The following is a 15,566-nucleotide window of genomic DNA, read 5'->3' as shown; positions in this document are numbered from 1 at the left end:
CAGATCCAAGGGTGCAATATAGACCACTTAAGTGTCCAGCACAGACCTGTGTTTTCTATTGGCTATTTGTAAAGCAACGCCAGAATAGGTATAGGTTGCTGGCCTCCAGACAAATCTGGCTCGACAGCCAAGGAGTGTCAGTCTTAACGCCTTTGTCCATTGCATGGCATGTTAGCAGCACCACTTTGTGTTTAAAACAAAACCAGATTGTTGTCACTCAGAATTTATTTAACATGCAACGCACAAGGGATTTTTTTTGCCAAGCATAGCAGCAGACACCGCACAGCGGTGCCTACGATCATCGTGTTCAGCCGCACATGGCCTCCCTCCACGTGCCCTGGCGGCCACGGCACAGCAGCTTGGCCACCAACGCGACGGCGATAGAGACGGCGAGGACGGAGCAGGCGGCAGCCAAGAGCCCCGGGACCCACACGCCACCTGTTGGGGTGGCAAAAAAATGCACCAGGTACAAATTTAGTACAACCTCGCATGGTTACGAATCCCCCATGCCTAATACCTGATCTCCCAGCGATCTTAACGAGACTGAGGAATTACACCCTTGCGTGCAGATCACTGCAGTGGCATGACTTCGTGGTAGGGCGTTTGCCACCTGTAGCAAAAGCCAGCTTCAAAATTAGCAGGCGCACCAAATACGGAGGGGGTAATATCCTAATTACACAGCATCTGTGGCAGCAGTCCAAATTTTACAAGCGTTCCAAATTGAAGGTCAAACTTTAAACATTGCCATGCAAACAAGCATAGAATGTGTGCCCAAGGTGGGGGAGAAGATGCGTGTATTCATGCAGAAGGCAATTTAGAGTAAATGGCTACATTTGAACCTTATGGTGGGACCCCAGGGTCAAATAAACGGAAGTTAAAAATCGTAATTACATTTTTAGGCGACTCCGTCCTACTGCACACAAACGCCGCGACCCACCAGAAATCAATCCTTTCTTCACCAAGCACCCGTCGTTGCCAAAATTGCCATAGACAAAAACGGATTGCCGCAGTGTGGAGCTGGTCAAAGGAATAGACTGCCGTATCAGTCGCCTTCAGACACAAGCCGTCGCAACGCAGTTTGTGCAAGAGCCGGGGGCTGATGGGACCCTGGGGTCCCGTCACAAGGTTCATTTTGTGACATGTCAATTGAACAGCTTAAAACCCAAAGCCTTTTATTTGCACAATAAGGGCAACCTCTGCCTATAGATAACATACCTGGGAGAAAAGGGCCTGGGAAAATTAAGGAATAAGGAGAATGCCACAATGGGAGAGAGGGTTCAGAAGTGCTGGAGCTGAAGTGAGTGGGCATGCAATGATGGAACAAACCGTGCCAAATTCGTGTAAACGTTTGAAAAGGAGACTGGAAATGGAATCTAATTTCCGCGGTTTTTTTAATAAAACCTTTCCATTTATAGTAAACATAGTCCGTGCCCTTACCAAGATGGGCGAGACACGCACCTGCAGAGACTGATGGACGCGATTTAGAGGCATCGGTGGTGAAAACGATCGGTCCAGCCAGGCTGACAACGTGGGTCATTCCGTTTTCAACAGCCTGGTCGATGTCTCTGCCTAAAAAGCCACGGTGTAAAAAAACAAAGTTAATCGAATGTTCATTTTTGGTGTAAATAATACATTGAATTCAGGTAAGAGACGCCCTGGGGTCTCAATAATTTGCACAGGTCAATCGTGTACAGCAAGAGTTATTTGCAGCAGGAAATTCGGCCACACTTTTAAGCTACATGGGTGCAAAACGTGCACATCTTTTAAAATATATGCGTAATGATAATTTACCATACGCCAAAAAACACTTGTGGCTCAAGGTCAAATGTCCCAGATCCTTTTGGGTTCAGTATTTCAAAACTGGTTGTAGACGTCCCACAGCGCCCCCAAATAGAATTGCTTCGCATTTACTTTGTCGACCTTTTCCCAAAACCGATTAGCACGGTTGGCTACGTACGGCGAATTGGAAAAGCATAGTTTTCATGGCCGAGGGTAACTTACGGGCACGTCGCGTCGACGGGGAGCAGCTGCTAGGTCCGCACTGCGGCAAATCGGCCGAGTTGGAGTCGCACACCGTGGCACTGCAGTGGAAGTAGAGCTGAGGAGCGACAATGAGGATAAACGATGCACATGCAGGACTAAAGTTGGTTGGCAGTATGCAAGTCAACACTGCCGTTCCTAAAAAAGGGAGTTAAAATTCGGAAAGGTCCTCGTGCCAACTTGGGTATAGATACGGGGCGACCCTTCAGTGTGATAAGTTCTGTCGGGCAAGTCCCATAAAAACTACAACTCCATGTTAAAGTTTATTTATATTGGATAGTCTTTGCGAGTATTGGTGCCCCCCCCCCCCCCCCTAATCCCGTTAGGAGGGTACTACCATTAGGAGTGGCGTGCATCAAGGGCCGTACCGTATCGCGAAGGGCTCCGAGTGGCGCTGGGTCAGCGAACACGAACGTCTTCACCTCGAAGCGCTTGAACCTCAGGTGCAGTGGCACAGAGGCGGGGCTCACGGTGTGGATGGTGCTCAGGTAGTTGTCGCCGGAGAACGGGCACCTACCCAGCAGCCAGAGGAGAGGCACTCAGCCAGAGTGAGCGACACGCGTGGGACATTGAAAAAACAGGGACCAAGACGCGATGGATGTATTGCGAGCACGATGCTCTCGAATAGAATACATTTCGAGCGTCTATACGCACCAATATGCCACGCAGTCGTTTAAGCCACTGCCAGATTACACCCTCCTGTTGGACATTGAATGCTTCCTTGCACATTTCACACTGGTTAGTGCATATGGTAAAAGCAGAGGGCCCAGGACCAGGTACAGATGGCGCGACACATTCCGCATTAGATTTTACAGCAGCAACAGGCGCATGCTAGAGATACTCTACGCATTGTGGACGAGCGCAGCAATAGCACACGTGGCAAGCCGCACAGCAGCAGTAGCCGCCAGCGTTCACAAGGGGGCGCACCCGGACACGAGGAGGTCCCACTGGGGCAGGGAGTTGGGGTCGGGTTGAGACGTGGCCCAGCAGTCGGCGAGACGCAGCTCCAGCACGGGGTCGGGGTGCGCCAGGAGCTGCACCTGCACGCGGCCAGGTCCACAGTCCGGGTGGAGACGGTTGCATTGCGGGTCAAGAGGGGCCAAGACTCCTGCAGCCATCGTTGAGATGGTGGCCTTGTGGGTCCGTGTGTAGAGCGCTCATGGGGCCAAGGCAGGTCACCAGTTATGCCATAAACTCAATTACATTTGGGAACGTGTTAATCACTTTCAAAAAACACATTTCAGACTAAGCTATACTTCAACTGCATGCAGGATATAAAGGGACTGTTGTAAATAAATGCCCATAGCTTAAAGGGTTTAAAAAAAAAGAAGTCCTGCCCATTCCAACAGCACTGCTCACTGGATGGGGTCATGCGACTCGGTGCCAGGCGAAAACAAATGTTAAGAGACCATAAAATGGATCAATAGGGCAGATTGCATTGTTCACACGAGTGGCAATATATTATCCTACAACGCAGTATTAACTGATGTAAGAAGCATCCTTGGTTCCATGCAAGGCATTACGATTAAGATCTTTAGGCGGGGGTCATTACCTGGACGAACAGCGGCTCCCTGAGGAAGCGCACAAGCGGGTAGTCGGCGGCGACATAGGGTGCGACGTAGTCAACATCTGGGTGGGGAAAGGAAACGTTAAAAACCGCATCGAATTTGCCCAACCAAGCAGCAATGTCAAAACGTTATGGTAGTTGCTCGAACCGATGCCTGAAAATTGGTTAGGAAAAAGCTGCACATTTTTTTTCAAGATTTCAAATAATCCGTCAGCACAAGCTGCCCATGTACCTAGACTGTTCTATGGAATGGTGCACAGTAAACAAAGGCCGTGACCATAGTGGTCACTCCGATACATACCTCATTACTGCCTAGGCCCTGCTGTAGATGGGGGGGGGAAAGATGCCATCGAACGAACGTGGAGTGAGCGCTCACCAGGGAACATGGTGAGCTCGATAACCAGGGGCCCGGTGCCGTTCGCAGGGCTGGGTGGAGACAGCGTGGGAACGGTCACGCCCAGCATCAGCAAGTCGTCCCCGGAGAACTCGCAGGTGATCTTCATTCTGGCAGGGAGCAGAATGTGGCAAAGTTTGGTTTGACGCAGATTATTTATCCAAGTCTCGCGTGGACGCGTTTACGAGGGGGCAATCACACGCGTAGCCGTCTGCCAAAATGGTTCAATAAATAAACATTTTTCAAATGTGCAGACAGGCATTGGTGTTTGTCCAGTTGCATTTCCGCCACCATCAGTGCAGCTCACAGCCTCCGTCGTGGGTAGAGCTGCCACCACGTGGTTTCTAGCAGCGTGCGGCGGGCACCTGTACTCGCTGCTGCGGGAGATGATCACGTGGATGGAGTCGCGCATCAGAGACACGGCCTCGTTCTCGTACACCAGCTTGCCGTCCACCATCTGGAAAACCGCATGTGCACTGCCCTGTAAAACACACTTGCTGTACGGCTTCTTGCAGTTAAGCGCCCTGCATGTACGGGTTACGACGACTTGCGTCATCCAAATGTCACATGGAGTGGTTAAACAAGCTCACCTGGTAAAATGGCATCTGTAGCTGCCACCTCATAACCACAAGGGGGAGTGAATGGCGAGCCAATGTTCAGAGCAGTTTGCAAAAATAAAACTACACCCAACTGCATCATACGGTTCCATAATTTAGCTACGAAGTCTAGTACGACAGCCGTTAGTACGAGAAAGACTGCCACTCCTACCAATATCCGTCAAAGAGTGCACCAGTTACAAAGCACAGAAAGTGTTAAACAGACACCGCGCGCCCCCACCTGCTGAGTGGTGCCGCACGCGTCCAGGGGGACGACGAACACGGCCTTCTCTGCGGTCACCACGACGGGCAGGCAGGAGGGGTCACGCACGTGCACGGTGGCCAGCTCCAGCGGGGGCCGCGTGCTGCTCGCGTAGACCTCGAACGTCATCTGCCCGTCCGTAGAGCACTCTGCCACCACGGAGACCACAGAAGCAGGAGGCAGTGGGGGTCCAGGATGAGAAATCGCACACGCGAGCCGAAATCTTTACGTTTCGATTGACTCGGTCTTGACCCAACTGGTTCAGTAAAAACGAGCAGAGCTTTCTTTCCACTGCTGTCCACAAGAGGACGTCTCACAAGTTCCAAAAGTGGAGGGCAGAGCTTCAAATCATTCTGCAATTCGGCGCACGCAGACAGCGCTTTCTCTGGGGAACGCTGGACGCGACTTGCCTGCGGTGTTGGTGGTGCACACCAGGGTGTACTCCTCCACGGCTCCAAGGGAGTTGCTCAGCGTGAGCAGTAGCGACCTCTCCGTCGAGCCGTCTGGCAGAGTCTGTGATGCCAATTCCAGGATGATTAATGGACTTGTTAAACAACTAAAAGTTAAGGGTTTAGATTTTGCATGGTTAAGCGTGGAGGAGTTGCTACAGGTGGTGCTGCAAGGTTTTGCCAAGTTTGGACGAAGCAAATATAGTTAACAGATCAAAAAGTTCAGGTCAACAAGGTTAAGAAAATCCATTTTAAAAGAAAATTGGACCAAAAGAAAAAAGTTGCTCTGCACGAGTGAAGTTTTAAAGGTCGTGTTTTTAACTGTCGTGCGTGAATAAAGAATAGACGACAACGGCCAGCCTGGTAGACAAACTCAGAGCAGAGACTTAAAAGCGAAGTGAGAGAGAATAGTGGCCATGGTAGGCAGTAGCAACAGAAAAGTAGATGGCAATTGACTGCCGGCGGATGAGTGCCGATCAAGCGTTTGACCGCTTCCGTTATAGGAGATGCCATGTGGGCACATGTCAATGAAGGTGGCGGGGATGGGTCATGTCAGAAGTCACCTTGACCACCACGTAGAGCGCCGTGAAGTCCACCTGCAGGCGCAGCTCCGAGGTGGAGTTGGTCAGGCTGTAGCCCTGGTCGAGCAGGTCCGACACGCGAACTTCCGACACGAACAGCGTGAAGTCTCGCACCTCAGCAAGCTGCAGCGTGACGGCGAACCACGACGGCCCGCACGACACCACGCCGGATGCTGATGCACGCGACACGTACACACACGGTCGTGTCGTCAGTGTGATACTGCTCGTCCAAGCCAATTGTCAAACTGCAAAGCCTTCCCTGTACTAAAAACGTCAGACGACATGGCACTTAACACCACGAGGTACAACCAGAAACTCCAACCGAGAGAGAGAAATTCCAAGCCTTAAAAGACGAACTGTGCAGATTGGAGAGTTTATCCCCACACGTACACCAGTGTACGAAAGCTGCTGAACTTTTCATACCATTACATCGCCAACTGCGAGATGCGGGGATGGTGCAGCTCGAAAGAGTAGTTGGACACCGTGCGCACACACACACACACGAGACGAGACTCACGCGTGTAGGGCATGTGGCAGGATGTCTCCACGGTGTAGTCGTGACGGATTCCCAAGCCGTCAATGACCACGGCGTGGAACAGCGCCGAGTAGAGGCGGCGGCCGGGTTCCTGAGACTGCCATTGCCGGACATCACACGCAAGATGTTATAAACGCACGTAGATAAAACGTTAAAGCGGATGCGATTGCATGCAAAAAGGCTTCCTCAGCCGAGACAGGAAATTGGGGGCAATGTGAAGGCCGACATGGCACAAGACGGTGATGCAATTCACTACATGCCCAAGGACGAGATTTCACGCCTGTACCAAATTTTGTTTTTAGCAAAGCAGATATGCCTTGGGGAGAGGTAGAAACAAGTTAGATCGTCACCACCAGTAAACAGCAGTGGGGCCAGGCTGCCGTTGTTGTAGGTGTAGTGCACCAATCACTACGCCACCACATAAACCAGGCGAGGGCAGGAGGGCACGGATATGCACTTTAAAAAGGCCCCCCTCCACCCCATCACATAACACCATACCTGCAGAGGTTGCCACCACCACCACCACCACGCCAGCAAAGTGCAGATACCGGCAGGCGGCGGACTGCTGCCAGCGTGCCATGTGCGGGCACTTTCCGTGCTACGAACCTGGACGAGGACGCCGGGTGCGGTGCGGTCGGCGGTTATGGTGAGGTAGGAGGACCCGTTGGACATCTGGGTCACGCTGTAGCCGTAGAGAGCGGGGTCCAGGGTGGTGCCGGCCAGCAGGGACACGGTCCCGACGGTCAGCACCGCGATGGTCGGCGGGGGGCCGTACAGGGGCCCGAATATGGCGAGCAAGACGCTGCCGTTGCAGACGGCTGCGCGCACGGAAAGGTCACACCGTACACCCCAGGAGATTTGTTGGAGGTAGTGCTTGGTTAAGGGGATGCCACTCTCGTCAAGGCCAGCAAGACAATGCGAGGCACGGACAGAACCGCGCAATTGTAAATGACACGGATGGACGACTTCAACGTACTAGGGAGCCTCTTTACTTTGGACACAGCACGAGGCTTTGCTCTTCCCCCTTCTAATCCTTAGAGCCCTCCTTTCCTCAAACTTTCCCTCGCAGTTTTTTTTATAAATCACAGCTAGTTCCCCCCGTCCGTCTCCCCCAAACCTCACCTGCGTGTTCCATGGCTTCCATAATACCATGTGTGTTTTTGTTAGATCGCGTAACCATACGAGTCGTTAAACCAGCCAACACCCGACATGCCAATTGGTAAGGTTCGGTTACGTAAACAGAACATGCCAATTCGTAGCTAGCGTAGAGGATGTTCGGGACAACCATGCCACACGAACACGGGTTAAGGGTCAGGGGTCACCGTCGTGCATGACGGTCCGACGAGTGGAGGACACTGATCGGATCGGGAATAATTATTACAGAGCAGGAAAACCCGAGGTGGTGATTGGTGGGAAGGGGCGCTATTCAATGGAACGGAGTTGGAGGGTTGGCTTTGGATGGCAAGTGGAGGTGTGGTGCGAGTTGGCATCGAGAATAAATACCCTTCTTGACTAGTTCAAGTCTCCTCTTCACTAGTACACAGCACAATGTTCTAGATTTGAAGCTTTCGTGACTGCAAGAATTCATACTATTTGGTTTTATTCGGTAAAGTCACATAGATAAAAAAACAAAATTAAATCACGACGTTTGAGGCAACACAAGCTTCCGTCTTCAGGTGGAAAAGTCAACGCAGAATCTGTGTTGGGAGCACAGTTCAGAGACGACCTTGATTATATACAGGTTAAAGGAGGGGGGAGGAGTTAGTAAGGGGGCGTGGTTGGGAGGGCTGCTTAGACCAGCCCTCCCACCCCCCCTTAACCTGTATATAATCAAAGGTCGTCTCTGAACTGTGCTCCTAACATATTCTGCGTTGACTTTTCCACCTGAAGACGGAAGCTTGTGTTGCCTCCGAAACGTCGCGATTTAATTATTTTATTTAGTTCTGTTTTATTTTATCTACGCGAGTTTACCGAATAAAACCAAAGAGTACAGCATAATGTGCCGGAGAGGGGCAAGCCACAACATTTAGAACCCGAGTAAGACGTTTCGCCAGTAATTACAACTAGCTTCATCAGACAGACAGATGTGGAGATGTCCTCCTGTTTGCTCCCACCGTTTCCCCCCCCCCTCCCCCCACCCGTTTAAACATTTTATTCCAATTGCTTCAAAACCTGTCCTCCCGACCAATCATCGTAGAGGCTTCTTTTTACGAATACGAGGCCTTGGCCTACTTTTTCAATTACAGTTTGGCTGCACATTGGCTCGGGGCGAGCGAGTGCCTCACAATTCGGTCGTTACACAAGTTTCTCAAACAAGGCATCAGGAGGTACCAATTTAGGGTTGAGTTGACCTTTAGGGAGGTCTAGTACAAGTTCCAACTTTCACGAGACAAAATATTTAAAAAATGGACACCGTCGGTGTAGTGGAATAATCAAACCCAACCTCACGGGAGACTCAAGGCATGACATCCATCAACAACCCTTGGAGTCAGGCAAGCGGTTATGTCCAGAGTTTACACGAAGTGAAAACAAATACGTAAAGTTGTTTGAAAAAGGATCACTCGAGAAGGAACAATTATAATCACCACAGAAACTAGACTTTTCCGTGCAGCACCAACAACATCCCGTAAATCATAAAGTTTCCAAGCAAAGCAGCGAAGCGTAATTTACTGTCCACAGCAGTCTAGGTAAACAATTGATTTATTCTTTGGTTCTTTCGGTAAAGTCACGTAAAAAGAAAATAAATAGAATGCGACGTTTCGATTTCAAGAAGCAATCGTCATTGGGTAGAACACAAACAGTAGTGAACTTACAAATACAATCCAATAGTTGGCCAACACTACAGTCAAACACCTTAACCTGGTTGATTACGTTTTTAAAAAAAACTGCTAAATTTGAGAGACATTAATTAACTTTCTTTCTACGCAACTTTACCGAAAGAACCAAAAAGCGAGTAATTCCTGCAGTCACGAAAACTTCAAATCTAATGGGTTTATAATTTAAGATTTTGTCCGTCACGCAACCACCACCAACAGGGTTTTTTTATTTAAATCACGACAAACAAACTGCCACGCACTAGGCACTAAAAAAAAAAACACGAGTAGGGACACTACGTAGGGAAACCATCTACACCCGGGGCCTTGAGTGCCCAACATACCCCTGGCTGCACACAAATCCCTCAAGACGCTGCTCAGCGATGCTCACCGGTCGGTTCACACTCACCGCCGACGTCGTCCTGCAGCGCGACGCACGGACAGGGCAGCCGCAGCGGGAAGGCGAGCGACCGAGAGGAGTGCGTGAACGTCAGGGACATGTTGGCGAAGTGACGCACCCCGCTCCACTGGCCCATGGGGCACAGCTGGACAAGCGATCGGTGGGGGGGGGGGGGGGTGAAGCAACCAACGGGCAGCAGGGAGGGAATGGAGAGACCAGGCAACGGCGCCGCCGATTAGAACGGTTGACTACGTACGGTGCAAAAGAACGTCAGACGTACATATGACAAGCCCAGCGCCCCACAGACAGACAGTCGCGCATACCCACAATGGGAGGGGCACTTCCCCTGCTGCGTTTGAGACTGCGAGAGCATCGACTGTTGGCAAGCGCATTGAGACCGAGGTTGGCTAGCTCAGTTGACCAAGCCGTCCCACCTCCATGGTGCAGCGCTTATTTGAAAACACATTTACATCAGGGATTTCATTTAAAGTGTAGGGCGAACGCTACGTCAATGGCCCAGGACCAGTTCAGATACTCGCCAGGTAATATTAGCCATGGCTGGGAATGAAACCGCAGGCAGCTTGGTGTACCAACCACTACCACGCATGAGTCCAGTCCCCACCACCCCCCCTTATCCCCCCACACAAGAGCCCACCGCTCCTGCACCTCCTCCCTCACCTCCACGCTGACGAGCGGCGACGTGCGACGCAGCGAGAGCACGAACCCCCAGAGGCCGCCGCTGTTCTCCAGCCGCACCTCGACCCCCGGCACGGAGGACGGGCCCGGGTACACAGGGGTGGTGCCCACCTTCACCGCATCCAGGGGGCCGGGCAGCGGCGGCACCGTCACCACCAGGCTCGTGTCGTTGCACTGCAGGTAGCCTGGACAGGTAGCGATAGCACGAGCGACACGCAAGGGTGGGGGGGGGGGGGGGGGGGTGTCAATTGGGGGGGGGCCTTCGTCCATTTCGGGTTTCTTCATTTTATGCCAACTGTTCCAGCGTCGTGGCTCTAGATGGAGCATCAATCTGGATCTCCCAATGCAACTTTGTATTAAGAGAATGGCCAATTGAGCTACCCTCAGGGTGAAAATGAAGCGACCAATGGTCTCTAAAGTCCTTAAGCGTAGGATGGTTTATTTGAGGCGTTAGTGGCAGCATGGAGGGTGGCAGCGCAACTACACCACCCTTTCATCTCCGCGGCATCTTTTGCAGCGCGTCATTTGAAACGTCACCCGGAAGGTGATAAAAGGCACGCGAGTGTGCCCCCCCCCCCCCTCACTTGGCACCAGACACAGCATGGGGGTGAGCAAGGAGACGACGGTGTTGCTGGGGCCGTAGCGCAGTTGCAGGTCCAGGAAGTAGAGGGAAGTGTCGTCCAACTGCAGCCCACGGGACGACCAGAAAAATCAGATTTTTTTTTGATGGAGGAATTCGAGGGAGCTATAAAAAGGTACTTTTCAGATGTCCAGTTGGGACAGGTCACCACATTGCAAACAAGACAAAAAATAATTAGTGCAAATATGGGAAATTTTTATGTTACCAGGTAAAGCCCATCAAGTTAGAGACTTTCAGAAGCGACCTGGCCACAAATTATAGCTCAACGAAGTCGCTTATCACGTGGAAATGTATAGCAGCCAAGTAATCTAATGAACAGAGACTACTGGTGCGGGAGACTGTACGCAATACCACATCCACCACAACCCATTCTCATGCTCGATGCAGGACGGTTGTGCGACAAAAGAACATATTTCAGCAAAACCTGACAAAGCCGGGCTTACCACAAGTTGGAAGGGAAGGGGGCGTCTAAGAAAGCACGCAACATTCCAACCTAAACAAACAGGAAAACCAGGACCTACGCAGACCCAGGCCGAGCGCAGTAGTGGACTGCGTAAGTCCACAGGCGAACCCCAAAAGCCGTGAACACCGCCTGCTCCGTGTCTCTGGAGACAGAGGTCACGAGAGGGCAAGGGTGGACTTACCTGGGAGTAGAACACCCCGCTTGCATTGTACAGCGCCGTCACCGTCAGGGTCAGCTCCTGGGAGTCGAACACGTAGCCGGCCTGGCTCGCATACGCCACGGGCACGCTCCACTGCGCCGTGCCGTTGTCGATGTCCAGGTACCACGACATGGGTCGCTTGTCGTGTAGCTGTGCGTGCACGGGGAAAGGGACATTGGGGAGGTATCATTCGTGGCCCGAGGGGCAGGGTTAGAACCCAGGCCCATCACCTTAATGTAAAAAAACACGAGCCCTAAAAGAACGCCTTTTAGTTTATTTTAGGGGGCAGAGCTTTCTGGAGTCTGTAGCAAAGCTGGTACGATTGTTCATCAAGTACCTGTACATTTCAAATTGTAATTAAAACAAATTTAATGTGGTCGATTGCGTTGGGACCATTATACAAAAACAGTAACAGTGGTACTTTTAGAAGCCGGAACAAAGGATGTGCCGAGAAGTAATTTCACAGTTTGCAGTCTCTACATTGACGTGTGTGCGATGTGTTAACCAGTGGATTGGCAAGGATGGCTCAGTTACCGTGCTAGCAGAGAAGGGTGGGAGAATCCTTGACACGGTCACCTTTAAAAAAAAACACCACACGTGAAAAAAGGCGCTCATGTAAAATTAAAATTCTACCACCTTGGGCACTTGCTAACAGCACAGTTGTTCGCATAGTGCGACCAGTTTCCTCCCATATGTAGACATTACATAGGCTAAATTAGGAGGACCGCAGAGCTTGGCCAGTTGCTAGCAGCCTCACCGCGTGTCCGCCTCGTTGCTTGTCCGTGATTCAGAGCTTCCGAAGAGTTATCCGAGTAGGAACCAATGTGCGTTACAAGTTGAAATCACCACAAGTTTATAATAAAGTAAAAATAAATCCGCGGTATTATCTTCACGAGAGTTAAGCCGATTCCACATTACAGAGCAAGGAGCGACTCCAGAGCGGGCATTCAGCAAAATCTGCTGGGAAGCGTGGCTCGAGAACACATCACACCTCAGTTCAAGTCAGTTACTTTGGATCATCTTTTAATAAGTTACAGCAAGAGCTACTGCATTAGACGGAGTTCAGCAAATCGGCTGCCAAGTGCCACTCAAGACGAATAAGAAGTCACCGTCATGGAGGCGTTGCCGCAATCGACAGTGGTGAGACCCACGCCGTACGAGTAGAGGAGGGAGTCTGGGTACAATGCGCCGGAGTCAAAGGCGCCGGAGCGATCCCAGCGCGGAGCTAGAACCACAAAAAATAAAAAATAAAAATAAAATTAAAAAAACGCACGGCCCGATTCGGTGGGCACAGCAACAGCAGTAGCAGCCACCGCCAGCGTGCCGGGTGGCGGAGGGCACAGCCTGCACAGCCCCACTGTTAATCCGTTGCTGGATGGACGTACGGACTGGATGGATGCTCGCCGCACAAGGTGCGAGGGTTTGTTGGAGCATACTTCACGCTGGGCTGTGGCGTTGGCGGGAGCGGGGGGGGGGGGGGGGGAAGTCTACACAAGCAGACATGTTGGTCAAGTTACTTGAAAAGTAAATTCGTGAACGATGTTTGCAGGCGGTTTAGGTGCACCATGCAACCACTGGGATGCCGCTATATAGACACTACAAGGATACTACCATTACAAGTCCCCGAATGTAACAACAATTCTGAATGAATATGCACAATTATAAATATTGCACGTCGTGCCGTTCGCGCAAACTTCAACAAACGCCTGGGTGTCGATCGGCGTAGTTGGCGAACAACGCCGATCGCAGCGGTGCCCTCTGCCCCAGAGTCGGGCGTTACTCACGGCTGCGCTTGAACAGCTCGGAGCGGCGTCTTCCGACTCCCTCCGCTGCAGAGACGTCGCAAGTCCACAGCACGAGGCTGCGACCACAGGCAGTTCACCCTCATGACACAGACACAGATTCCACCACCCCCCCCCCCCACCCCCTGTTGGGGCAAGTGCTGTTAGCGAGTAGCACCTATGAAGGCCGGCACGGTACACGATGGAGTGGGTGGCCAGCACCACGCCCCGGCCGCCTTTGTCGCCCTAGTAGTCGGATGCGTAACACGCGCGGTCACGTACCAGCTCATGCCAGACAGGTCACGTGAACAGTTCTCTAGCATATTACCTCTCCTCCACATGGGTGGCACAGACGTGGACCACCACATGGTGACGCACACAAGGCAAGGGATGGAGACCCGGTTACAAGACGCACGATCCGACTGGTTTTAGGGTCACGTATTGAGCATGTCCACCAAGACGCCAGCACTTGCCGTGAAGTCAACTGTTACCACTCGACTTGCTTAGTGGCAGTTCAAACAAAAAGCACCACCCCCCCCCCCCCATATCGAGAAGCTGTACAGCAGAGGCACTCATGTATCGCCGAGAGGGTGGGGGGGGGGGGTTACACCAAGTGAACATATACGTGCCAGGTTGTTAGGCAAACCATAATACTATTCTAGACAATCTGTTCATAATAAAGTAACGAACGCAAATACGCGGCTTAAGTCCCCCCCCCCCCCCCAAAAAAAAAATCGACATTTATCAGAAAGTTGGCACCTTGGCTGTTAGTGGGTGGGGTGGGAGGAAAAAAAATCTGCGCAAAGCAATACCACTAGATTACAGTCCCGTCCAGCCAGAGCCATCCTACACCGATGCATACACTACCTCTACAATCCAAGGTTTAAAATAAAATGCCCAAATACAGCGAGGAGGGATGTGACCGAGCCCAGGATACATTTCTGGGCATAGCCCTCCCCTTGCGGCTCAAACCCAGCACCAACAATTACCTGCACAACGCAAGCGCAGCAGCATGAATCACGGTCCTCGCCATGCTACGAGAGTTCCAAAAGCAGATTCGCCTCCCTGCCCTGCTCCAGTTGCTCTTGCACAAAAACATAAAATCGAGGGAACCGAGAGCGACAAACGGAGATCGGGCAAAGGACAACGACTAATTCCGCATTCCCACAGTCGGGAGCGCAGGCGTTACAAGCCCCACAGTGGCCGTGGCCAGCTTTAAGTAGAGAGAGGGGGCGAAGCCATCCCACGCCAGCAAACGCGCGATGAGCTGATTACCTCCTGAGCAGCAACGCGTGCGGGCGGCTGCGCGAATCACACGCAGTCACCTGCGCGAATCACACGCAATCACCTGCGCGAATGACACGCAATCACCTGCGCGTTCACCTGCACCACAACCAATGGATCGACTTTGTCTCGTTCGGATTTACAAATTTGTATTCTGCGTCAGATTTTTCCGAGCATAATGAGTCGTAGAATCGACGGATGGCACAAACGCCCGCTCACGCGTTTTCCAGCGCAGAGGCGTGTCCATCTACAGATTAATCGATTCATTAATAACGAGCTCATTGTAAAGTAGGTGCTGTGGTTTGCAACGATCGCTAATTGTAATGAGCAATTGAGATGCGTTCATATTTTTTTATGTGAAATTCTCGCGGTGTTTGTCATCGCATTTTGTAATCCGAGGTATACATTTTGTCACGGCACCCTGAATTTTCAGTGACAGTGTTGTCTTAGCTCCGACTATCTGTTTGCATCGTAGCTGTGGGCCGTCTTTACGTTACAAGATTAAAGTATCATTTGCAAGCGTGACCTGGTGCTCCAAAATAACAAAAGCATACCTTATATGTATGTTAAACTTCTTTAGCACCGTACGGACCAAGTTCAACGTAAATGCAAAATAAATTACGCTCTTTGTTATTTTGGAGAACCAGGTCACGCTTTGCGAATCATATTTTTATTATTCCATGGTCTCTTGAGTTGTCTTCACCTGGTTTAAACAACATACAATTCAAAGCCTCTATTTGAACGCGAGCGGGTGGTGGCAAATTGGCAAATGGGAAGAAAACACACGCCTCGCGTATCGAGTGATTATGGGATAGCAGGGGGGGTAGACGCTGCCGTCAATGGAGCGCTTGCTGCACGTCGACGTC

The 15,566-nt window shown here is 51.4% G+C and overlaps 1 protein-coding gene across 2 annotated transcripts; it reads right to left on the bottom strand.

Moving 5' to 3' along the window:
• Positions 1-207: 207 nt before the first annotated feature.
• Positions 208-14,616, bottom strand: LOC116946905 (uncharacterized). Of its 2 annotated transcripts, none has more exons than XM_076070258.1 (21): positions 14,406-14,616; positions 13,420-13,496; positions 12,745-12,860; positions 12,170-12,211; positions 11,618-11,785; positions 10,918-11,017; positions 10,316-10,518; positions 9,629-9,782; positions 7,031-7,242; positions 6,407-6,521; positions 5,872-6,062; positions 5,270-5,372; positions 4,839-5,008; positions 4,367-4,458; positions 3,984-4,111; positions 3,593-3,669; positions 2,968-3,080; positions 2,409-2,553; positions 2,002-2,098; positions 1,459-1,569; positions 208-438 (listed from the first exon to the last, which is right to left on the bottom strand). In XM_076070258.1, exons 1-21 carry the CDS (start codon positions 14,513-14,515, stop codon positions 308-310), a joined length of 2,655 nt encoding a protein of 884 aa, XP_075926373.1. In that variant the 5' UTR covers positions 14,516-14,616; the 3' UTR covers positions 208-307. The 2 variants fall into 2 exon arrangements, with proteins under 2 accessions (XP_075926373.1, XP_032818054.2); XM_032962163.2 differs by having other exon boundaries at positions 9,647-9,782.
• Between the last annotated feature and the right edge of the window lie 950 nt (positions 14,617-15,566).

This window comes from Petromyzon marinus, chromosome 28, assembly GCF_048934315.1.
Source record: "Petromyzon marinus isolate PM22_M1 ecotype Great Lakes invasive population chromosome 28, UKy_Petmar_22M1.pri1.0, whole genome shotgun sequence".
Classification (NCBI taxonomy): domain Eukaryota; kingdom Metazoa; phylum Chordata; class Hyperoartia; order Petromyzontiformes; family Petromyzontidae; genus Petromyzon; species Petromyzon marinus.
This window is presented reverse-complemented; position numbering and strand designations above follow the sequence as displayed.

Coding starts and splice junctions, on each gene's coding strand:
- LOC116946905 (XM_076070258.1), bottom strand. CDS start 14,515: ATGTTTTTGTGCAAGAGCAACTGGAGCAGGGCAGGGAGGCGAATCTGC. Junction 12,212..12,744: donor GCGGCAACGCCTCCATGACG/GTGACTTCTTAT, acceptor TTTTTTTTAAAG/GTGACCGTGTCAAGGATTCT. Junction 6,063..6,406: donor CTGCCACATGCCCTACACGC/GTGAGTCTCGTC, acceptor CGCGTGCATCAG/CATCCGGCGTGGTGTCGTGC.